The 24,834-nt window shown below is 54.9% G+C and overlaps 1 protein-coding gene across 1 annotated transcript in view; it reads left to right on the forward strand.

Annotated features, from left to right (window-relative positions):
* Window positions 1-24,834, forward strand: part of ASTN1 (astrotactin 1) — a 54,441-nt gene that overhangs the window by 290 nt on the left and 29,317 nt on the right. Inside the window, exons 2-3 of the mRNA XM_009994677.1 lie at window positions 16-223; window positions 22,058-22,245. Coding sequence (XP_009992979.1) covers window positions 16-223; window positions 22,058-22,245 — 396 coding nt within the window. The remainder of the gene's footprint in view (window positions 1-15; window positions 224-22,057; window positions 22,246-24,834) is intronic.

Here is a 24,834-nt window from a genome sequence, read left to right on the forward strand (position 1 = left end):
ACCGGCCCCGGGGAGGCGGAGGCGGCGCCCAAGGAGCTGGAGTGCAAGCTGAAGAGCATCACGGTGTCGGCTCTGCCCTTCCTGCGGGAGAACGACCTGAGCATCATGCACGGCCCGTCGGCCGCCGAGCCCAAGCTGCTCTTCTCCGTCCGCAACGATTTCCCCGGCGAGATGGTGGTGGTGGATGATTTGGAGAACACGGAGCTGCCTTACTTCGTGCTGGGTGAGGGATGAGGGGGTTTTTGGAGGAGGGGAGGGGAGGGGGATGCTGAGGGGCAGCGGTGGGGTGAGGTGGGGCCGCTCCCCTCCCGGCAGCACCGGCCCCGAGCATCCCCCCCGCTCGCCGGGCTCCTCCCTGCGGCACCGGCCTGCGGCTGCCCTGTAGCATCCCGGGGTCGGAGTCCCCCCTGCAGCATCTCGGGGTCGGGGTCCCCCCTGCAGCATCTCGGGGTCGGGGTCCCCCCTGCAGCATCTCGGGGTCGGGGTCCCCCCTGCAGCATCTCGGGGTCGGGGTCCCCCCTGCAGCATCTCGGGGTCGGGGTCCCCCCTGCAGCATCTCGGGGTCGGGGTCCCCCCTGCAGCATCTCGGGGTCGGGGTCCCCCCTGCAGCATCTCGGGGTCGGGGTCCCCCCTGCAGCATCTCGGGGTCGGGGTCCCCCCTGCAGCATCTCGGGGTCGGGGTCCCCCCTGCAGCATCTCGGGGTCGGGGTCCCCCCTGCAGCATCTCGGGGTCGGGGTCCCCCCTGCAGCATCTCGGGGTCGGGGTCCCCCCTGCAGCATCTCGGGGTCGGGGTCCCCCCTGCAGCATCTCGGGGTCGGGGTCCCCCCTGCAGCATCTCGGGGTCGGGGTCCCCCCTGCAGCATCTCGGGGTCGGGGTCCCCCCTGCAGCATCTCGGGGTCGGGGTCCCCCCTGCAGCATCTCGGGGTCGGGGTCCCCCCTGCAGCATCTCGGGGTCGGGGTCCCCCCTGCAGCATCTCGGGGTCGGGGTCCCCCCTGCAGCATCTCGGGGTCGGGGTCCCCCCTGCAGCATCTCGGGGTCGGGGTCCCCCCTGCAGCATCTCGGGGTCGGGGTCCCCCCTGCAGCATCTCGGGGTCGGGGTCCCCCCTGCAGCATCTCGGGGTCGGGGTCCCCCCTGCAGCATCTCGGGGTCGGGGTCCCCCCTGCAGCATCTCGGGGTCGGGGTCCCCCCTGCAGCATCTCGGGGTCGGGGTCCCCCCTGCAGCATCTGGGCCTCCTTGCTGCTCTCCCCCCCCCGTGCAGCAACCCGGGCCCTCAGTGCTGTTCCCTGCCCTGCAGCATCCCTGGGTGCTGCAGCACTGGGCTGGGTGCTGTGGAGGTGCTAGGGATGCTTGGTGCATCCTCTGGGTTGTCACCCAGCTCAAGGCACAGTCACCCAAGGCTTGTCCTGGCAGGAGGCCCACACTCTGCTTCCAGCATGGCTGGCTGGAGGTGAGGGCTCCTGCTTTGTGTGTCCTCCAGCAGAGTCATCTTTCCTGCAGCCTGCTGGAAAAAGGCTTCAGAGCTCATCACTTCCCATCCCACCTGCAGGTGCTGCCTCCAAGTGCTCCTGCCCCCGGGTTCTATCCAGGCTCCTATGATCCAGGTGGTTCCCACCAGCTTCCCCAGGGTGAGGCACATCTGCCCAAACCTGCTGGGCTCCTGCAGCTTTCAGCCACCCAAAAAACCCCTCCTGTGCTCATGCTGGGGGTTCACAGCAAGGCCTTGTTGCCACTTGTGCACAGGGACCCTCTTCCCTCTGACCCCACCTGCAACAAGTCACTGCATTTTTACATCTCGTGGGATATTTGTGCAGATTTCCCACCACCCCAGCAGGCAGATGCCACCCAGCAGCCCTCTGGGGGTTGTGTCCAGGTCCTGCAAACCTTCTCCATCTCTCACTGCTCCAGCAGCACCTTGGGTACCTCGTGATGGTTTTTGAGATGCCACCCTCCTCTGGAGGAGCGTCGTCCCAAAACTGAGGCTCTGGTGTGTCCCTTGGGGTGGCACTGCCCCTCTGTGCCAGCCGTGTGTGCAGGGAGTGTGTGGCCCTGGCTTGGGTTTGCTCCTCAGCTCTTCATCAAGGCCCTTGGACCTTTCAGTGCTGCAAAAAAAGCCCCTGGTCCTGGGTGCTGTGTGGGCCTGGGAGCTGCACGGGCACCCCCCTTGGTCCGGAGATGGAGGCAGGTGGGGACTGTTGATGCTGGGGAGGGGGTGTGAGGACAGCAAGAGATGAGGTGCTGGAGGCTGGGGGGCTGCGTGGGGAGGGGGCAGCAGGCTGTGCTGAGCCCCCATTCCAGCCCTGCGCCGGGGATGCTGCGCAGAGGCGGCCGGAGAGCGTTGCCGTGGCAACGGATGCGGGCGGATGTGGGAGGATGGGCGGGCACGGCTGCCAGCCCCTGACACCCCGACACCCTAAAGGCCACCTGGCTGCTCAGCCCCTGCTCCCCCTCGGGCTGGCTCTTGTGGAGCTGGATCCCACGAGGCCCCCAGGGCCTGGGATGCTGCCATTCCCATCCCAGCCGTGCGGGGCTGGGCGGTGCTGCTGGGCCGGGTGATGCTCGGCTGGTTTCTGACAGGGTTTTCTCAGGGATTTTGCACATCCAGCAGTTGTGATGTGCTGGGCAGCACCAGGAACATCTGCCCCGGCAGCCCCAGCTGCACCCCGGGCCAGCACTGGGGGTGCCAGGCTCGGGTTTGCTTTCATCTCCTGCTTAATGTCACCAAGGCCAGGATGCTGGGGCTGGGACTGGGAGGAGGGGGCACCTCACAGCCCCCCCTGTTTGCCAGGGTTTGGGCTTGGTGACTCCTGGGAAGTGCCCTCCTGTGAGAGAAAGGCTTGCTTTGAAGGTGGCATGGCCACTTTGCCCTGTGTGGGTGTTATTGTTGTTGTTGTGCTGCTTTGCTGTGCATGGTTGCTGTTGTTGCTTTATGATTTTTATTACTTTTCTATTATTGTTATTACTACTATTACTGCTACTGCCATTGGCCTGGGCCTCACTTTTGCATGGCAGAAGCCCTAGAAGTGTGGAGAGGTCTTGCAAGCCCCAGGCTTGGTAACTCAGAGCCTCTGGAGCTGGAGACCCCCCAGCCCAAGACACGTCACTGCTGGTGCTGTGAGCTCCTCGGGGACACTGTCACCTTGGGTCAGTGTGTGGAACCACCATGGGTGCCTGTTTGTGTGTCCATGAGCCCTGGTGGGTGAGTTTGAGCATCCTTCCAGCAACCTGGCATCTCTCAGTGCTGCTTGCACCATCCCCAGCAACCCCAGACCCATGATTTGTGCCCACCTCGTTGGGTTTGGGTGGACAAGCAGGTGTCAGAGCAGGTGTGGGTCACCCCCACAGCCATGTCCATAGCTCTGAGCCAGGTCTGGCTAGTGGGATCTCTACAGGAGAGGGAGCTGGATAGCTGCTCCTTTTCCTCTTGGTGGTTTTTGGATCTGGGGCCTGGACAGGGAAGGGGTCCCCAAGGGGAGGGGACCTGCTCTGCTGTCTCCAAGGGGCTTGGACCTGTGTTTGGGATTGGAGCACTGTGAAGGGCAGGTGGTGCTGCACGGGTGCTGCTGTGGGTGGCATCTGTGGTTCTGCCATCTGGGCCCTTGAGCAACTCCCTTGAGGTTGCCCCGTGCCTCAGTTTCCCCACAAAGAGAGTGGGAACGTGCAGGGAGGGGGTTGTGGCAGACTGGGACTGCAACTGGGGAAGGGACAGAATCCCAAAGTCCCAAGAGACGGGACTAAGGAGTCCAAGGGTATCTGAGTGTCATCCCTCTTGGCCCTGGATGTCCCCCTCAAAACCCCCCTAGATTATTCAGGTGCTTTCCAAGGGTGGCTGGCATTTGAGGAGCCTGGTGTGCCTGTTTTGTCCTGCCTTGGTGGCACCTTCTTGCTGCTATGGCCCAGCTGGGCATCCCACCAGTGAACACGTGGCTCAAGGTTTCTCCCCCAGCCAGAGATGCACTGGGGGTCTTGCTAGAGCCACCCACGGGTGTCACTTGCCAAAACAACAGGGAATGTGTGTTGAACTGGGTGTCCCCAAACAGGCTGTCACTCCTGACCACTGCTGAGAGGCTTCCTTAACACCATGAGGAGCGTGGAGGTCGTGGGCATCTCCCTGCTGCTAGTGGCTGGTGAGGCACTTGGGTGGACCTGTGGCTTCACCTTGAGCTTCATCCCCACCTGAGAGGGTGAGGCATTGCTTGCTACCCCCTCCCTGTGCAGTAGTTTTGGGTCTCCTCTGCCTTTACAGCCCTCCTAGTGCTGGGGGTGGGTGTGTTGAGGTGTGTTAGTGCTCAGCCCTCCCCAAGCCTGGGGACTGCACAGCAGTTCCCGTGTTCCTCTGACAGCAGAGATAGGGTCTGTGGGATTATTACCCCTGGTTTATGGTTAGGGAGGCCCTCGAGCAGGACTTCTTGCAAACTTCTTAGCACCCTTTGCTAACGAGCTCTTTTAATTGCACCCGTGCTGCCTCACTGCCCACCTCTGCTCAGGAGCACCTTGGTGCAGTCCCCACCTGCATCACCCTTTGTGCTCCTACTCCAAACCCCCCCCACCCCCCAAGCTTCTATAGGTGTGACCTCAGAGAGACTCCTAAAATCATCCCCTCCCATTTTGCTCCGTGGGTTTTTCCCACCTCCAGAACTGCCAGGAAGCAGGAGCAGGGCTGGGCACCTGCCAGGGTTCTCTGTACCTAAACCCACCCACTTTCATGCTGATTTGAATCAAGCAAAGCTCCACCTGAAACGGTCACCTCTCAGCTGGTTTTGGGGCTCTTGCATTCGTTGTGGGTTTTCCCTCAGGAGAGGCTGGTTGGTGCCCGTTAAGAAATGCTAATTAGCAGCTCAATATTCCCTGTTCACCATCCTTCACCCCCTCTTCTCCCGTGCTGCTTGGCTGGGCAGCATCCAGCCTCATTTGAGATGTCATGAACAGGATTCACACTCCTGCAGGCTGCTCATTTTTCTTGGGGGGGCCCATCCTTGGCAGGTGAGGATGTGCTGAGGGGGTATTTATTAACATCCTGGCTTCCCCCCACCCCTGGGGCTTGGCAGAGGTTGGTGATGCAATTAAAACGTGCTGGGGAGATGGCACCTTCATCTCCTTCGCCCAAGGGAAGCAGCAGATCTTTGAGAAGCTGAGGCTTGAATTTGGGCACCAAATGGACTTTGAGGGCTGAGGAAGTGGAGATGGAACCCCTGGGCACTGGGTTAATGGACAGTCTTGGAGTAGTGGGAAGTGTCTCACGTCCTGTTCTCCTTGTTGCCTGTTTCGTGGAGGAGCTGAAGGAGCTTTTTTTTTCCTGCCTCCCTGGTTCCCAGCCCAGCTGCTGTGCCCTGAAACAGGGCCAGCTCAGCCTCTCACCCCCCCAACTCCCCCCCACTCCCCATCACCCTCACGGGAGCCTTGGCAGCTCAGGATGGGAGCAGGTTCTTAACTTCCCTGCCTTGAATAGATGATCATAAACTTGGGCCTTCACACGGGTTGTCACGATTTCAAATTATCTTACTTTTAAATTAAACAGATGCCTTTTTAAATACAAAATCAATTCTCATTTTTTTTAGAGGGGTAGAGATTTTTCAAAGGCACCAGAGTTGGGCAGATTGAACTGCTCTTCAACATCTTCCCCCCATAATGTGGCATCGATTTTTTTTTTTATATTTGAAATTTGCAGGATTTCATTTCTTTCAGGGTGTTCCATCTCTGCTCAGCTCTGGGCTGTGCTGGTGGACGAGCTCCCTGGGTTACTCAGGGGGGTTGTGAGGTGGGTGGCCAGGGGGATGTGGGTTGTTGCTGCTCAGGGTGAGGTGCCCCCCAGCACCCCTCAGTTCTCATCCTCATCCTGCACCTCTCCCTGTCACCCTGGACTCAGGGAAGTGTTTTCCCATCCCCACCCCTGGTCCAGGAGGAGGGAAGTGGGAGGCAAGGAGCTGCAGGGTTGTGTTATCCCTTTGTGGTTGCTTGTGTCAAGTTGATGTCAGGTGGGATGAGCATCCTGCTGGGTTTTGATCTGGGGGTGGGGGTGTTGCTTGGTCCCTCTTCTCACATGGATGGTGTCTATGGTGGGTCCTAAACCTTCTGGCACTCAGGGTAGCTCATTGTCCTGGCTCTCCATGGTGGGTCTCATGGGTGGATGGTGTCTATGGTGGGTCCTAAACCTTCTGGCACTCAGGGTAGCTCATTGTCCTGGCTCTCCGTGGTGGGTCTCAGGGTGTAGGGGGGCTGCTCACCAGCTCAACTTCATCTCCCAGGGTGGTGTGTGGGCACTCCAGGATCACCAGTGGAGCTCCCAGTCATGCATCCCCCTCCCACGAGGCCAAGTGCAGTGGGACTGGTCCCACCCCCAGCCCCCCAGCATGGCTCTGGTGTGAACCTTGCACCTGGAGAGAGGGGTAATGGCCAAATAATGGAGCAAATATGAAGAATTTCTGAAGTACCTAGAGAATAACCACGTTCAATTACACCAGAGGAGCTCCATGGCCTGGCTTTAGATTGATTGAATTACTAAATGAGCCTGACTAATGGAATGGAGTGGAGATATCAAGACTTTTACTCAAGATCCTGAAATAATTTCTCTAATAAGATTGTGAGCCATTAATTGCACTTGGCTTTGATCCTGGACACTGTCGCATGCCCTGGGACTCAGGGGGATGATCTATGGTCCTGCCTGCCCTGCCAAGGGGGTGGCTGCCAGCACCTCCCCCCCAGGATGCTTGGAGGGCAGCCAGGGGGTCCCAACCCCCCTCCCCCCACTGAGACCTGCAGTGGGGAAGTGACCCCAAAACTCCCCTTGGCAACCCCATCCTGGCAGTGGGGTGGGCTCTGTTCCCTTCTGCTGCCAAGCTGGGAGCTGAACCCTGCTTGCTGTTGCTGTGAGGGGCCTTTGAGATGGATGCTTTGGGGGTTTCCATCTCCTGCAAATCCCAAGGTGATTTCTGTGGCCTCCTCTAGTGGTGGGACCTTGTCTGTAGCGTTCAGATGCAACCCCCATTGCCTGCTTCCTCCTCTTTCCTCCATCAGTCCCACCCCACAGGCAGTGCTGCTGCACCTCCTTCCACCTCTGGTGCTTCAGGGCTTGCTTTTCACTCTGCTGTTGTCCTCTTGGGTGCTGGCAGCAGAGGCCAGAGAGCCCCAGAGATGCCACCATGGCTTGGGGGCTTGCAGAGCTTCCAGCAGAGCAGAGAGGGACCTGCCCAAGGGGGTGCATCCTGCCCTGGATTTGCACCTGGTGGGACAGGACAGGGGCATCTCATAGGGTTTCTGTGTGAACCACCTTGTTCCTGCCCTCACCCTTGCCAGTGCAGTTTTAAGCTGACCTCTCTGCATCCCTTTTCCAGTTGAAAGATGGGGCTGGAGTGGGCAGGGTGACCTGCTCAGAGCCACTGAAGCACCAAGTACACCCCCGTGCTTGGTCACACACACCCTCCAGGCCATGGAGCCCAGCACTAGCTTCAGCTGTGAGCAGGGGTAGCCCTTGAAACCCCCCCCAACTGAGTGGCAAACACTGCAGGATGCATCCCTGGGATGAGAACACGGGGTCCCCCGTGGCCAAACTCGGGGTGACTGGAGCTCAGGGTGCACATCCCCATCTTTAGGGGTGTCTTGTCCCTGTGCCATGCCCGTTGCTGGCCTCCTCTCTCACTAGGAGCAAAGGTTTTGGTGGCACAGCAGGTGTTCAGGGCCCCCTTGGATAATTTTCTTCAGGAAGGAGACAAAAAGAACCACCAAAAACCAACAAAAAGAGAAAGAAACAGGGATTTCATCTCTGGGAACCCGTTGCCATGGCAACCATGCATCCAGCCAGCTCCAGCAGCATCAGGGCTGGGAGAGGATCTTGCTGACCCAGAAAGCTGGGGGTGGGGGGGAGCAGGTCATGGGGCCCTTGACATCTTGGTGGTGGGTACCAGGGTCTGGCAGTGCCTGGCAGGATGGGCAGGGGCCTGGAGCTCAGCCTGGGGGGAGGAGGGGGCTGCAGGGACCTCATGCTTTGCTTGTGCAGTTGGTTGCTCCTGGCTCCCTTTCATCCCTCCCCCTGCCTGAGTTTCTCAGACTGTCTCCTGGCAGGGATGCTCAGGCTCACCCTGAGAGCTGGCTCAGTTTTTTTGGGGGGAGGAGGGCTGGGCTGCCCACGTGGAAACTCCTCAAAGACCCCCAAAGCTTTTCAGATGTGATTTTCCCCCTCCAAACTGGCCGTGGCCCCAGGGGTGGAGAGTTGCATTCCTTCCTGGTGCCAACACATCACCTCTGCTCAGCTTTCTCCAGGGTGGTGGCTTCTGCTCCAGGGCCACGTCCCATTTCCTACCATTTTAGTTCAGTTTGGCTTCGTTTAGTTTGCTAATAATTGCTTAGCCAGCTAAGTGGAGGCTCTGAAATCCTCTCCCCTAGAGCTTTGCTGCAGAGAAGTCCTTCAAATGCAGGAATTTTTGCCTGGCAGGGTTAAGGCAGCACCTGGGTGGTGACAGCTCTGCCATTGAAGACTAGTTGTCCTTTTACTTGCAACTTGCCAAGCTCTGGCTTCTCTGCAGCCACCCTGGCCAGCAGCTCCCCCTGAGCAGCAGCACCAGGAGGCTGGAGGGTTTGTCTGGAGAAGGGAAGGGTTTGGATCACCAGGTTCTGGCTGCCTCCCTACAGCTTAACACTGCAAAAGGGCCCAGAGGGGATCACCTTGCCTTGGGGTTTCTGGTCCTGCTTGGCTGCTCGAAGCTGGGGGATGCTCAAGAGAGATGCTCGGGATGAATGGATGTTTGGGATAGATGCTTCTCAGCCTGGAGAAGAGAAAGCTCTATGGAGCACCTTAGAGCACCTTCCAGTAGCTGGAAGCTGGGGAGGGACTGTTTACAAGTGATAGGAGGAGATGGAATGGTTTCAAGGTGAAAGAGGGGAGATTTAGATGAGATATTAGGAAGGAATTCTTTGCTGTGAGGGTGGTGAGAGCCTGGCCCAGGTTGCCCAGGGAAGCTGTGGCTGCCCCATCCCTGGCAGTGTTGAAGGGCAGGTTGGATGGGGCTTGGAGCAGCCTGGGCTGGTGGGAGGTGTCCCTGCCCATGCAGGGGGGTTGGGACTGGGTGATCTTCAAGGTTCCTTCCAACCCAAACCATTCCATGATACTAAGATCCTATGGCTGTGTGGTACGAATGGGTGCTCAGGATGGATGGATGCTTTGAGTAGATGCTCCCCCTGCAGCTCTGGATGTTTTAGGGTCTGGTTTGGGCTGTGTCCTAAGCTGCCCCAGGCTTTGCTTGGCTGTGGGACCTCATTTGCCAGTGCTGGGCTTGGGCAGCTGAGCCTGTCCCTGCTGCTGTGATCCATCTGCAGAGCTGGAGATCTGCTGGGGACCGGGCAGGGGCTTCTTCCACCCTTTATAATTGAAGGGGTGGGACAAAGGATCCTTAAGGGACTGTCTAGCTGGTGGTGGCACGTCAGTCACAGAGGTCTGGGGTCCACATCCCTGATGCAAGAGGAGACAGGGTCCCTTGATGGGTTCTTGCTCCCGTGGGGAGCTGGTGCAGCTGGAAACTAACCTGGTGGAGGACAGAAGTTGGAGAATGGGGCAGGAGATGTCAGGAAGCCCCTGGCTATGCCCTTGCATGGACACATGGCTTGGTGTGTTGCCTCAGGAGAGCTCCCCACATGGGGGTCAGGGTCTGAGGGAACCCATGGCCTGGTTGCTGGAGCTGTTTGGGATAGAGGTCTGCCTGGTGGCCAGGGGAAAGTGGATGGACCTTGACCTTGGTTTCTGGGAGTGGCACCTCCTGTTCCTTATGAGGAAGGGCTGAGGGAGCTGGGTCTGTTGGGCTTGGAGAAGAGGAGACTGAGGGGCCACCTCATCCCTGGTTACAGATCTGTTCAGGGCAGTGTCAGGAGGGCAGAGCCAGGCTTTGTGCAGGGATGTCCAGTGACAGGACAAGGGGCACTGGGTGCAAACTGGAGCCCAGGAGGTTCCATGTGAATCTCAGGAAGAACTTGTTTGCTGTGAGAGTGCCAGAGCCCTGGGCCAGGCTGCCCAGAGAGGCTGTGGAGTCTCCTTCTCTGGAGACATTCCAACCCCCCTGGCCACGTTCCTGTGTGATGTGCTCTGGGTGCCCCTGCTCTGGCAGGGGGGCTGGGCTGGGGGAGCTTTCCAGGTCCCTTCCAACCCCTGAGATTCTATGATTCTGTGATTCATCTCTCCTGCCTCCCTCCCTTCCTCCTGTGCCAAACCCCCCAGCTGCCATGTCACCGTCACAACAGAGTGGCTGCCTGGGAGAGCAGATATTAGCAACCCTGAAATATCCTGGGGACAGGCTCTTGTGTGATGGGAGGCAGTTACCATGGAAACCTCCTTCAAATAAAATACCAAAAAAAAATTGAAAAAAAAAGAAAGAAAAGAAAAGAAACCCTAAATTTCAAGCAGCCCTTGTAGCTCAGAGGAACTGCAGACCTGATGATGGATTTTGTCCCCCCCCTCCTTTTTCTTTTATCTGATCCAGCTAAAAAGCTCCAGGAGACAAGGCTATTAGTTTGAGCATCCCAAGGGGAGGGAGAGTGGGAGGGCACAGTGCTGGGAACCTGCTGCCTGAGCTGGTGGGTTCCCAGTTCTCCTGGTGCTCCTGGTGCTCCCAGGGCCAGGTGTTTTGGTTTGTTTTTTTTTTTAGGAGAGGTGGCTGAAGGCTTCAAACCCTTTTCCTAACTCTGTAGGTGGAGTGTTTAGAGGGGGTTGGTGTGAACCAAGGGCTCATGGCAGTGCAGGAGGAGTGAGGATGTGGGATTGATGGAGCTGGTCAGCTCTGGTGGGCAAGGGGGAGATGCTTGGGAGAAGGGACATCACTTTCCCCAACTTTTTTTGCCAGGTTCACCTTTGTTGCCACGACCCACAGGGCCCTGGGAGGGTTGAAGTCCAGCTCAGCACAGCCTCTAAATTGCTGTGGTGCTCTCAGCCCTGCAGCCCCCTAATGATGTCCCCTGTGTCTGCCTCAGGTGGAACATCTCCTGGAAGTGTTGGGTTGGGACTGGAGAGCTCACTGTACCTCCCAGCACCCCAGGCTGGCCCCCAGCTGCTTTCCTGGTAGCTGTCGTGCTGATGTGGAGATATTTTCCCATCCTGGAGCTGGATGAAGGACAGGGAACTGCTTGAGAGAGCCCAGGGCAGAGGCACAGAGATGCTGGAGGGAGGGGAACATCTCCCTGCTGAGGAAAGGCTGAGGGAGCTGGGTCTGTTGGGCTTGGAGAAGAGGAGACTGAGGGGCCACCTCATCCCTGGTTACAGATCTGTTCAGGGCAGTGTCAGGAGGGCAGAGCCAGGCTTTGTGCAGGGATGTCCAGTGACAGGACAAGGGGCACTGGGTGCAAACTGGAGCCCAGGAGGTTCCATGTGAATCTCAGGAAGAACTTGTTTGGTGTGAGAGTGCCAGAGCCCTGGGCCAGGCTGCCCAGAGAGGCTGTGGAGTCTCCTTCTCTGGAGACATTCCAACCCCCCTGGGCATGTTCCTGTGTGATGTGCTCTGGGTGCCCCTGCTCTGGCAGGGGGGCTGGGCTGGGGGAGCTTTCCAGGTCCCTTCCAACCCCTGGGATTCTGTGGGTCTGTGATCCATGTGCAGGGATCTGCAACAGTCTCATCCCAGCTCCCACCAAGGTGCAGCTTAAGCCAGGCTGGGATTTGTGTCCAAGCATCTGGATAGTGCCTGAAACAACCTTCCCTGGAAAAATCACACTGATGTCAGTAGTGTTGGGGCAGGAGCTGCTCTTATCCTGGGTGTGCAGAACTTCTGGCATGCCCAGACCTAGTGGGCAGGGATTATTCCCCCTCTGTGGATGGTGGAGATGCCTGGTGAGCTGGGGAGGGGAATGTGTCCCACCTGCTTGGTCCCCTTGGACCTGGTCTGGCTTCCACAGCTTTTTATTATCATGTTTCCCTTCTTTCTTGCTCGTTGCTGGTGATCAGCCAGAGGACTCAGCCTCCAGCTGCCCACCCCTGAGGTCCCCCCCATGCATAGGATGAAGGGATGTCCCATGGGTGCTGGGGCTGAATGAGTGATGGGGAGGTTCCCCAGCATGGCTGTGGTGCACATCTCCCCAGAGGGTGGTGGGATCAGCCTGGGCTGGATCCTGCTGCCCCTTGGGAAGGAAAGGTTCTCAGTGGGGTGTGGGGAGTGGCAGCAGTGGGAAAGCATCAGGAGGGAGGGCAGGAAAGGAAGGACCATGAGGCAGGAGGAGAGGTGTGATGGCAGGAGGCAGTGAAGAAGTGGAGGGACCAGATGAAAGCCAAGGGAACTTAAGAGTGGTGGTGAAAGGAGCTGGCAGAGCTTCTGGCCATGGGAGTGAGCTGGGGCATCCCTGGTGGCTTGATAGAACAAGAGGAAACAGCCTCAAGTTGTGCCAGGGGAGGTTTAGATCGGATATCAGGAACGATTCCTTCACCCAAAGGGCTGTCAGGCCCTGGCCCAGGCTGCCCAGGGCAGGGGGGGAGTCCCCATCCCTGGAGGGATTTCAAAGCCCTGTAGATGTGGTGCTGAGGGACATGGGTTAGTGGTGGCCTTGGCAGGGCTGGGTTAAGGGTTGGACTCAATGACCTGAAAGGTCTTGTCCAGCCAGAACAATTCCATGATTCTTGCAGCTTCCAGGCATGAAGCCCAAGGAAACAGCCCTTTGGAACTGATCACCCAGGAATCACTGCTGGTTTCCTGCTGGGTGGCAGGGTCCTTGTCCTGGGAGTGGTGCTGCAGGGGGCATGGCAGTGTGTTTGGCAAGGTCCTGGGCCACCCAACCTCCATCCTGGCAAGGGCCAGAGCCTGCAGGGGTAAAGCAAGGACATCACCTTAGGTGCAGGAGCTGGTGGTTCCCTGGTGCTCAGAGCCCAGCAGGACTCTTTGCTCTTGAGATCCTGAAAATGCAGCTCACTCCTCACCTTGTCTCAATGTTGTTTCCTTCCAGAAATGCTGCTTATTTCCTAGCATGTAAGAAAACCATTCAAAAGGAGTAAGTTTTCCTCCTTCCTCCCCCCTTCCACCACCCAAACACGAGGGAACTTTCCTGCCTTTTCCCTGCCAAGGGCACAAGTCCTGCCTGGAAATCCAGGCAGGTGGATGCAGGCAGGACCCTACAAATGTGCTGTGATGCTCCAGCTGAGGGGTGCTGACACCTTACATAATTTGGACTGCAATGCAGAAGCTCTTGCTTAATTTTTCATTACCTGATTGCCACGTGTGTGTGTGTAGCACTCAGCCTGGGAAGTGAGCTGGTCTGGGGGCACTGGGGGCCTGGCTGGGAAAGGTGGTGGGAAAAAGCCTTCCCTCCTCTTCCCATCCCTCCTGGCATGGGAATGTGTCCCTGTGGCACTGGAGTGGGGCTGAGGAAGGGGCTGGGAAGGAGGTTCTGCACCCACCAAGGGCATCCTCTGGAGTGGTGGGAGAAGGGATAAAGGTCTGACAAGGTTTTGGAGCTTCCCCTGGGTCACTGAGTTTGAGAACTGGAAGGCACTGGGGTTGTTTTGCACATGGAGTTTGTGTAGCTGCTGCTAAAAGAGCCCTGGGTGCCTCCCAGGGTGGGTTTGCTGGGCTGTGGGAGGGATGGTGGAGGAGCTGCTGTAGCTTTCAGCTGGAAAGCACCATTTCTTCCCCTCCCTGTTTCTCCCCCTCTTTCAAACCCCTGCTCTGCTCTTTCTGTCCTTTCCTACAAAGGCAGCTTAGGCTTCAAAGTTTCCAAAATAACAAAGGTTACAATAATATATATATATAAATATATATATAAGTCACTACAAGTTCAAGTCAGTGCCCCATTTGCAGCCAGGCTTGGAACTTCAAAGATGCTGCAAAGAGCCCCCCATGGTGTCCATGGGTGGTTGTCTTGATGCCAGGGGTTCCTGATGTCATGGGAACTTTGGCAGCAGGCAGGATGAGTCCATGGGCAACTGCATCCAATGAAAGCATCAGGGGGTCCTGCTGCTTTTTCTGCCCTTGGGAGGCATCTAAGAAGGTGGAGGAGAGGGTTGTGGTGGCTGTGGTGATGGGCAGGTCCATGCTGGTGAGATGAAGGTCCCCAGGGCTGTGCCCTGTTCCCACTGGTGCTTTCTCCTGGCCAGGCAGGACAAGCAGCCCCTGGCAGGGAGGTTCTGTGCTCAACGTGGTGCTTTGTGGCTCTGCTGTCTCTGCTGATTTATATAGATCATCAATATGACAATTATATACACCTGCAGATTTAATTACCTCCATTTTGGTCAGATGGTGACAGATTTATGCCTCTGCTCAGTTCCTGTAAACCTGAAACAAGCTTCACTAGACCCAGAAGTCCTCCCATTGATCACTGTGCCCTGGCTGCTTTCTGGCCCTCTTGACAAGCTCTTCTTTCAAGAGTGATAAATTCAAGATACATGGTCAACTTTTTCCCCTTCTCCATCTTTCTTCCATCTTCTTTCTTTTTTTTTTTTTCCTTTTTCCTTTTTTTCCCCCCCCCTTCTCATTATCTTTCAAAGCTTCTCCATAAACTTGACCATGGAGCTTGAAACCAGGTAGGAGCTTCCAAGTACCAAAGAGCTTAGGACATTGGGCTGTAGCCTTCTCCATCCTGATATGGGGCCACCAGTGAGGACTTGTCCTGTCCCCAGGACCAGTATTGTTCCCTCCAGAGGAGGTGGGAGGAAGGAAGATCACCTTTTGGAAAACCTCTTGGTCCCACTGTTGACAAGTAGAGTGGACAGAGTTATTTTGGTCCTGTTTTCCCCCTGGGAGAGCCATCCCTGCCAGAGGACAAGCAGGTCCTGGCTCTGCCCCCAGGAGTGGAGGAACAAGCAGCCATGGTTGTTTCCTACTTGGAGCAGGAGGATGCCAAAAGAATGTCTAGTTTGTCTGACCTCTGGGCCTCAGTGCAACCAGCATTTCAACAAATTGTTCTGCTGGAGTGGGCTGAAGTTTCCTTGTGTCCGTGTTAATGCTGTAATGTCTCCCTTCACCTCCCCTGCCTGTCCCACCAGTGCTGCTGCCCAGCCTGGCCTGTGTGACATGCTCCAGTGTCTTGCTAAGTGCCTGGCAAGTGGGCTGTGCTGACTGGCCATTCCCTTCCTTGGCAGCCCATGATGGACATAAATAACCCTTCACCTTCCTGGGAAAATCGCTGCTTGGGAAGCTGAGGGTGATCTTGGCAGGTGGCTTGGGTATGGCTGAGGGGGCTGGGGGTGTTCAGCCTGGAGAAGAGGCTGTGGGGAGCCCTTAGAGCACCTTCCAGGCCCCTGAAGGGGCCACGTGAAAGCTGGGATGGGACTTTGTACAAGGGCATGGAATGATAGGACGAGGAGAAGGATTTCAAACTGAAAGAGGGGAGATTTAAGTTAGGAAGAAGTTCTTTGCTGTGAGGGTGGTGGGACACTGGCCCAGGTTGCCCAGGGAAGCTGTGGCTGCCCCATCCCTGGCAGTGTTGAAGGGCAGGTTGGATGGGGCTTGGAGCAACCTGGGCTGGTGGGAGGTGTCCCTGCCCATGGCAGGGGGGTTGGATCCTGATGATCTTTAAGGTGCCACCTAACCCAAACCAGTCTATGATTCTGTGGTGACCCTGAGGTTTAGAGGGGGAAGGTGCTGCCTGGGTGGCAAGAGGTTGTCTCAATGGGAGGGAGCTGCTTTGGGGTCTCCTTCCCCCTCTGAGGTGGTGCCTGTAGGAGCAAAGGGCCTCAGCCCCTCCTGAAAGGACATGTTGTTGTGGGGTACATCCTCAAAGGGTGGCCTGGGCAGCACCTTGCTGGCTTTGCAGCCCCTCCCCATCCCTAAGGCACCTGGCAGTGCAGGTGACAACGGGTTTGTGGTCCCCTCCTGTCATGGCATGTAGCTGATACTGGGGAGAAAAAAATACAGACCCCACAGTACTGGGTAGTCCTTGCCCTACTGGTGCGGTTTGGGCTGCAGGGATTTCTCCAGCTGGGATGTGCCTCTGGGCTGTCTGGCTGCTGGTTCAGCTCCTTCCCCTGTGTGTTTGTACTTTCTGGTGGATGAAGCAGAGCCTGGTGTTAGTTTTTACACCCTTAATCCCTGCAAAGTGAGAAGCAGTGGATAATCATTGCACTGCCTGTTGCTCCACTGGTTTCATGTCCTCACAGGCTTTTATCCCTGCTCAGTTCCCTGTTTTATGGTGAGGGTCCCTCATGCTGTTGCTTTCTCCCAGGCTGTTTGTGACACTTTCTCTTCTTGGCTCCCTCCTCCCAACCTTCTGAGCTCTGCCTCCTCCCTGACACCAGGACTGACCTGAATACTTCCTGCAGGATTAGGGACCCACTTGCTTTTGCCACCCTGGAGTTTCACCTGCCCACTTCTCTGCCCACTTCCCTTCAGCACGTCACAGCTTTAGCTTGGTGGAGACTAAATTTAGGGTTGGTGACCAACTTTGTCACTCACCTCCCCTTGGCAGTTTCTGAGCAGCCAAGGCCCTGACAAAGATCTCAGTGAGGCTGCTTGGTAACCTCTTTTTGTTGTGAAAACTGACCTCCTACTCCTCCCCCACCTGGTGGGCTTCAAGAGGACTTTCCCCTCTTATCCCAACCCCTCTTCTTTGGAAAACTCTGAGGGTGGATTTTTGACAAGGTCACTTTGAAATGAGTCCATCAAACTGGATCACCCTTACCTAAAGGCTTACACTGTGGAGTGACCCATATTTACCCTCTCACCTACCAGTCCCTCCAACCAACAATCCAGGGCACAAGTGGTATTTACTGGTCCATCATTTCCATGAGGCACAAGAGCTTTTTTTAAGAGATTTGGGTGCTCCAGTTTCTCACCCTTTCTGAGTGATAGCTGGTGTGTGGGTGAAGTTCAGCAGCTGGTCCTTCTCCATTGCTGGTAGGTGAGGACCATCTGGGCTGAGGGATTTGTGCCCTCCATCTCATCCATTTGCTGGGAAGCAGTTTAGCCAGGGCAGTAATTTTCCATAGCTAATTGGGAGCTCCTCTGCCATTTAGGCACTTTCCATGGAGACCTGGGCTTCCTTCTGGAAGAGATGGGATGGCAGCCTGCAGGGCAGGCTATCAGCTAGAAATGTGGCCCTTTCTGGGGTTTAAATATCAACCTTGCATCTCATATGTTGTTGTCACAAACCCTCTTTGTTTTGCTTTTGATCCCATTGTGTGTGGATCTGGGTTGGTTTTTTTTCTCACGTGACTGTGTCTCCAGAGTGTTGGGCCACAAGGTGGGTTTGTCCCACATCTCTGGAGTTCACAGTTATGGTGGATGGGACCAAATGGACAGAACAGGAGTGAAAAGCCAAGCACCACCAAACATCCCAGCCTGCTCGTTGCATCAGCCACTGGTTTATTTTCCTGGTGTTTGGTCAAAAATGACAAATGAGGTGGAAAAACCACCTCATCGAGGACGTTGCACGGGTGGGGTTGGGAACACCTCTGGGTCTGCAGGGAAGAGTGGGGCACATCACATTGCAAGGTCAGCAGCTGCAGAGCAAACCCACTCGACTCAGAGCCATTAATGATGAACCTGCGTCCTTCGCTCCACACAAGGTCACTGCGTGAGTGATGAAGGGGTTGGTTGTGAAAGAAAGGGAAGCATTTGGGCCGTGGCACATTTGGGACAAAAATCCCTTCTTCAAGGCTGAAGAAAGGCTGCAGCTTTGCAGTGTAACTCCTTGATGGCCTTCCCCAAAAGCAAAAGCACCCTACGTTTCAGTGAGAAGCCTGCTTAGACATCAGCCTTGCTACACCAGCTTCACCTGCACCAGCCCCACGTGTGCAGGTGTCATGGTGGGGTGTTCCCTCTGAACTTGGCTCTCCAAGTACAGCAGGTGGCTTTTCTTGGATCCTTCAAGCTCTCCTGTGACTGTGGGTGTTTTGGAAATGTTGCCCGAGGTGGCCGGTGCAGCAGGTTCCTGACAGACCAAGTGAGGTCTGTGTTTGCTGGTATGGAAAAGCTGGATTGTCTTGAAAAGGCAGGATGACCTACAAAATGAGCTGGTTGTCCTACCCGAGACTGAAGATGGGATAAAAAAAAATGCAGATAAAACCTAGATAGTCAGTGATGAATGTGATTTTTATGAAACGAGCCCATAAAACCTTGAATATTATCCCATGAAAGATGGGTCACTAAAACCTGGAAGTAAAAACAAGTTAAATACCAGGAAACGTGTTTTGACATCTGAATTGGTGAGAATCAAGTCCTGAGGACCCAGTGCAGACTGTGAGTGGCTGGTGGTGGGAAGGTCTCCCAAGTGACTTTAGATGTTGGAGGCCCTTGTAGGAGCCTCCAAGGCCAGGACTGGCTTTAGCTGAGTTAAAGGCTTTTAAAGGGTGTGTGAGGTTTAGACACACAGCAGAGGCCTTAAAGGGGAACTTAAATAAAAACACAGTCAGGTTCTGGGTGGAAAAGAAGCCAGGTTTAAATGTTAACGAGGAAACATAAGTCCAAATCAAAAGCTGCTGTATGAAATGAGTCTGTGGAGACTGGCATTATGGCCCAGTTCATTTGACTAATCAGGGACTTCTGTTAGTGCCAAATGCTTCCAAATGGAAAGGGAAATTGGCTTTATGCTTTGTTGTTTGGGGTTGGTTTTTTTTTCATCCGAATGTTGGCGTGTGTTTTTGAGGAGAGCTGCTCTCTTTGTGTGCTTTCCCTCCTGCCACCATGGCAGGTGAGAGCAGGAGGATGAGGATGTGGGGAGGGGTCCATGTCAGTGCTGGGCTCGGGGGCCACCGTTTCAGTGTCACACCAGTGGCTGAATTCAGTTGCAGTGTCCATTCAGTGGCTGAATTGGGCTGTGAAGGAAACGTTGCCTCCCACAACCAGAAGAAGCAGAGATGTTGCCTCCAGAACGACTGGGTTTGCTTTGTGTTGGACCCCAGGGAGGTGGGGTCGTTTGGGATGATCCATAGGAAAGAAGCAGGTGTCAATCCACCCGTCTGCAGCAACTTTATCCACACTTTCCTCTTCTCCTCTCCTCAGTTTCCTCCTCTACAACCTTCCCTCTCCCTCCCCTGGCAGATGCTCTGGGAGGGGAGCAGCCACGGCCCTTATGTTGAAAGCATCAGCTGGGCTCTTTGGAGGCTGCTCCTCCTGTAGATAGGAAGGACCTGGGCCACGTTTGATACCAGGCAAACGTGGCACAGCCTAATTAGTGGTCTCCTGCTGTTATTAACCCCTGACTCAGGCAGGCTATTTTTTAACAGAGGTGCAAGAAGTTAATACTAGTGCTAATGGCTTCATAGCCAAGGCCTTAATGAAAGCCATGCAGGGACCAGGCCTACCATCAATATCTTTCAAACTTTGAACTTGAAAATATCCTCTCTCCCCTGCTTTTCTTTTTTTTTTCTTTTCTTTTCTTTTCTTTTTGGACTTTTCTGCTTTCTTTCCCACCTCTTCTGGGGTCTTCTGGCCCCGTGGCACAAGCTGGTTGGGACTGTCCAGCCCCACCACAGAGCTGAGCCCCAACAGCAGCCAGGTAAATGGCCCTCAGTTGGCTACATGGGTCATTGCAGCATCTCCCACCAGGTGATGAGATGTCTTGCTTGGAGAACAAAGCAAAGATCAAAGTGAAGTGCATTGGAGTGGGAGAAGAGAGAGCAAGGAGATGCTGTGTTAGGGAGAAACTTGGGCTTGGTCTCAGCCCAGCTCCTGGTCTTCTCTTGGTCTTTCATGAACCAAACTTCAGGAGAACTGAATGAGGTCAGGAAAGCATTTATTTTATTATTGTTATTATTTTTAAGTCAAAATGGGGCAGCTGGAGCATTGCTAAGACCCTTGAGGATGAGGAGGTCCAAGGATGAAGCTCTCTCATCTGGGTATACCCCCTCAAGAAGCCAGAGCAGGAGCAGAGGCAATGAAGCAACCTTGCCCTGAGGTGTGATGCAGGAGTCACAACCTCCTGCTTTGGAGTCAGAACCTGCTGATTTCTGTTTTCCTCTGTTTCTAGCACTTGGGACAGATGTGTGACACAGCCACAGGGTCACATCTTGATGTCTGGTAGGAGAGGATCATGCCCTGGGGCTCTGGAGCTCTTTTCAAACCAGAATCCATTATTTTTTTTTCCTGGAAATGTATTTTTCATTTTCAAAATAAGCCTGTTTAAGTAAATTTGAAATTATGACAACCTCTTCCAAGGCTTAAATTTACTATCATCTATTCATCACTGAAATAACTTCCATCAAGGAGTCCTCCTCAAATATTAATGCACCAAAGGGTGCTGCTTTTTCAGTGATATGTCAGATCAGGGGGAAAACATCTTTAACTCCAGCTTTCTAAATGTCACAAAGTCGTATACTTAGTATCTATTATTTTCACTCTTTACAATGGAGCCAACGCTGGTATTTACATTTTCCCAAATGTCACTACCTTGAGTTCCTGTTGGCATAAAAGCTCTTGCCTTAATTACTCCTAATTTCACGTTAGCAGGTGCAGGGAGGAGATTTTCTTCCCAATGAACTAGTTCATGTGAAGCTGAGAAGCCGTGGGGAGTTGGGAAGGCAGGAAAAGTTGTTTTCCCCTTTTCAGCCCATGCATGAAGAGCAGGTGGGAAGGGAGTGGATCTGCTTCTTCAAACCCTCCTGCCTCCCAGGACCTGCTTTTTAAAAGGGGATCCACGTGCCTAAACCTGCATCTCAGCTTAGAGGGAATTTCAAAAGTGCTTCTGGCTTCTTGGGTGCTTTAATTCCCCTGGCTTTTGCTTCCTGGTGGCAAAGAAGCTTCTGGCTTCCAGGAGAGCTCAGCATCTCTTTGCTCAAGGTGCTCCAAGGGTGCTGGTTGCCACCAGAAACTTGGTGCTGAGCAGAGATGATCTGCCAGTTGGCAGCTGGGGCTGATGTTTCTTTTGAGGAATGGAATCAGTTTGGGACAAGGTTCCTGATGCAGCAGGTCCCCTCCCCCCCCATGCGAGCTCACTTAAGGCAGCCCTAATGAAATGAATTAACAGTAAATGTAAAATGTTGGGGTTTTTTTCAGCCCTGTAATTGAATTCAGGTTTCATTTTGAGGCCGGGTGAGATGAGAGGAATGAGGAGGAGGATTTGCAAAGCGAGCGGGGCTCTTTCCCACTGCCAGCAAAATGGGGGGGCTGTGAGTGGGATGGAGCAGGGGGGGTCCAGCTGGATTGTCCCCACGGGACAGGGGCAGGAGGGGGAAGCTGCATCTTGCTGAGGTTTGTGGTTGTTCCAACAAGTGCAGCTGGAGCTTGTGTTTCCATGAAAAATAACTAGTGGGCTGATGACAGGCTCAGGGGGGTGGTTGAGGTGGAGCTGGTCTGAGATGGTGGTCAAGGTGACCTGGTCTGCAGTGGAGGTGGTGGTTAAAGCAGTGCCAGTGTCACCCTCCCTTCTGCTAGGAACCAGCTGTCTCTGGAATTTTGTAGTCAGGCAGGTGAATGTGGTTGGACTCAGTGTTCAGCGTCCCGTGGCACGTGTCATGTCCCTGTCCTCAGCTGCTCCTCCTGCTTGGCTGTCCTCTGCTGCCATCACTCCTCAGCCCAGCCCTGGCCATCTGTCCCACTGCCCCCAAACCCTCAAGTTAAAGGGGCAAGTCGGGGTTTTGGGGCAGAAGGTGCAGGTACATCTGCACTTCTCGGGGCTGAGTCCTGTGTGAGGAGCTATAAAAAATGGCTGGAGACTGATTGTCTGTGAATGCACCTTGATCACAGCCAGAGCTGCAGGTGCCATTGTCCATATTTCTCTGTCCACAAAGGTTAGGAAGTGTTTTCTGTCTGCAACAATTTAGTGCCATGATCCCAGTGATCCCATTAGAGCTGCTGGGAAGTTGTCCTACACCCCGTGATCCCTGCAGTTGGTGCTGTGTTTAACATGAAGTGTGTGGGTGAAACACTTCAGGGCTGGAAGGATGCTGCCAGGCTCTGAGATGCTGTCAGGAAGTGTTATGTCCCTGCACCACATCTGGATTTTTTAGAGGGATCCACATCTGGATTTAGCCCAGAAACACGATGTGACTCCACTTTAACCCTTCAGGTCGCGGATCACTTAGGGGCAACCACCATCCTGGCAGGAGGATGGAGCCTGCTGTGTGTGTCCCTCGGTCAATTTTTTTGGGAAGAGGTGGATGTCTCCCATCTCCCCTCTCCTCCTCCACCTTTCCCATGTGCCTGGTTTTGGTCTTGCCCCTGCAGAGATCTCGGGCAACACGGATGACATCCCCCTGGTGCGCTGGCGGCAGCAGTGGCTGGAGAACGGCACCTTGCTCTTCCACATCCACCACCAGGATGGGGCCCCCAACCTGCCTGGCTTTGAACCCACTGATGAACCCCAGACTGAGTCAGCAGAAGAAGAGCTGAGGATTCTCCACATCTCTGTCATGGTATGTGATGGGGGAGTCCAAAAAATAACAGGGGCTTTTGGAAACTGTGTGTTTCGTAGAGTCGTAGAATCCCAGACTGGTTTGGATGGGACCTTAAAGATCATCCAGTCCCACCCCCCTGCATGGGCAGGGACACCTCCCACCAGCCCAGGCTGCTCCAAGCCCCATCCAACCTGCCCTTCAACACTGCCAGGGATGGGGCAGCCACAGCTTCCCTGGGCAGCCTGGGCCAGGCTCTCACCACCCTCACAGGGAAGAATCACCTAAATTTCCCCTCTTCCAGTTGAAGGAGAAAGGAGGTTGAAGCAGAGACCTGCAGGTTGGAGGTGGATCTGGGGTTTGTTGGGTTGGTTTTTTTTCGGATGTTGGAGAAAATCTGAAGAATCTGACAATTTTTGTGCTGCTGGAAGATAATTAGCTGGAGACAATGTGCTGCAAACAAGCTGTTTCATGGTGTCTACCACAATGAGAGCATCCATAGCTCTTCCAGCCCCAGGGCAGGTTTCTCCTCCATCATTTCTACTTGATTAGTCTTGAGGAAAAATAAAATAAAATAAATCATTGGCAAAACCACCCCCCAAAAAAAGCATTTAGGATTATTTCCTTCTTTATTTTTTTTTTTTTTGGCCCTTCCCAGCTGCTCTCAAGGGGCCTCCCTGCTCTGCCACTATGGTGGTTTTCATGAGCACTACTGAATAGATGGAGACAGGAGGGCCTGAACCAAGGCTGATCATCCAGCTGATGAGAAGCATGTCTGCAATGCACTGCTCTCGTACCAAATACAGATTGAATCCTCTCTTTCCCCATTCTCCCCCCATCACTCAGCTCTGCCTTGGCAGCATCTTTACACCCTGACAAATCAAGGTAGATTTTTGTGCCAGGAGTCATGATAACGTGGAGTTTTGAAGGCTGATCTCCCTTCCCTTCCCTTCCCTTCCCTTCCCTGCCCTTCCCTTCCCTTCCCTTCCCTTCCCTGCCCTTCCCTTCCCTTCCCTTCCCTTCCCTGCCCTTCCCTTCCCTTCCCTTCCCTTCCCTGCCCTTCCCTTCCCTTCCCTTCCCTTCCCTGCCCTTCCCTTCCCTTCCCTTCCCTTCCCTGCCCTTCCCTTCCCTTCCCTTCCCTTCCCTGCCCTTCCCTTCCCTTCCCTTCCCTTCCCTGCCCTTCCCTTCCCTTCCCTTCCCTTCCCTGCCCTTCCCTTCCCTTCCCTTCCCTTCCCTGCCCTTCCCTTCCCTTCCCTTCCCTTCCCTGCCCTTCCCTTCCCTTCCCTTCCCTTCCCTGCCCTTCCCTTCCCTTCCCTTCCCTTCCCTGCCCTTCCCTTCCCTTCCCTTCCCTTCCCTGCCCTTCCCTTCCCTTCCCTTCCCTTCCCTGCCCTTCCCTTCCCTTCCCTTCCCTTCCCTTCCCTTCCCTTCCCTTTTTCCTTTTCTTTCTTTTCTTTCTTCCCTGATGTCTGTCTCTGTCTGTCGCTCTCTGTCTCTGCCTTGTCTCTCTCTCTTACCCGGCTGGTTGGCAAGAAGAGAAGCATGAGCAGGGAGCTGTGCCCACTGTGGCAGTGCTTGGCCCACAGCCCGTGTGAGAAGCTCTCCAGCACCTGCCCAGAATATCCCAGGAGTGGCAGGATGGGCAAGATGAAGGCAGAAGGGGAAATTTGTGCTCCCATGGAGAGGAACTGGGGCTCTAAGGTGGTGCCTTGACCCCTCCAGCTGACATGGGGTGGAGGAGGCTTAGGGATGGTCCCTTTGGAACCTCTGGAAATCTCAGTTGGCAGAATAAATTCCATTTTGATTCAGTAACAGGTCTTTTTGGAGAACCCACATCCCTGTCCTAAACAAACAGGTGTCCACCAGACTTGAGCTTTAGCTCAGTCTCCCTTGTTTCCCAGCAGGGGCAGAGCTCTCTGGTGTTTAGATGGGATATAAAGTCCATAAGGAAAGCCAGGAATGTCCGTGTGTTACTCCCATCTGCTTGTCACCTCATCTGCAGGGGCACCCTTCCCTGGGGTGATGGAGAGCTGTGACCAGGGGGGCCCTCTCCAGTGGGGGATGGGGATAGCCCAAATTACTTAAGGATCAGAGTAACTCAAAGGGATTTGAACATGACAGAGAATTAGGCCCAGCCTTTACCCCTAAAAAACTCCAGACAGGAATCCAGTGCCAGGCCTGGCAGGAGATTTCCTGTCCTCCCAGCTGCATGCTCCTGGCTGGAGAGATGCCACATGCCAGCCAGCCCCCCTGGACTGTTTGAATCCTTAATCACTGGAGTTTCTTGGTTTTTTCTCTCTTTTTTTTTCTTCTTCTTTTATTTTCAGTGTGGCAGCAGGGCAGGGAAAGTGCAGCCCAGCTCCATTATCCTGGGAATGAAATAGGGTTAAACCTTAATGGCCATTAGAGCTCCTTTTCCAGCTGCCTTTCCTGTGGCTCATTCAATAATCCCCTTAATGGTTTGTCCTAATGGAACAGACTATTACCATTATTTTATTTTATCAAGATCACCTATTGCATAGAAAAGAGGAGGGGACCAGAGCTGCTGCTGGACAGTGAGCTCTTAGCTGGCTCCATGTGCTCTTTATCCTTCTTCTCCACACCTTCCTTCTT

The sequence above is a fragment of the Chaetura pelagica genome, unplaced genomic scaffold, assembly GCF_000747805.2.
Source record: "Chaetura pelagica isolate M959 unplaced genomic scaffold, ChaPel_1.0 scaffold363, whole genome shotgun sequence".
NCBI classification, from domain to species: domain Eukaryota; kingdom Metazoa; phylum Chordata; class Aves; order Apodiformes; family Apodidae; genus Chaetura; species Chaetura pelagica.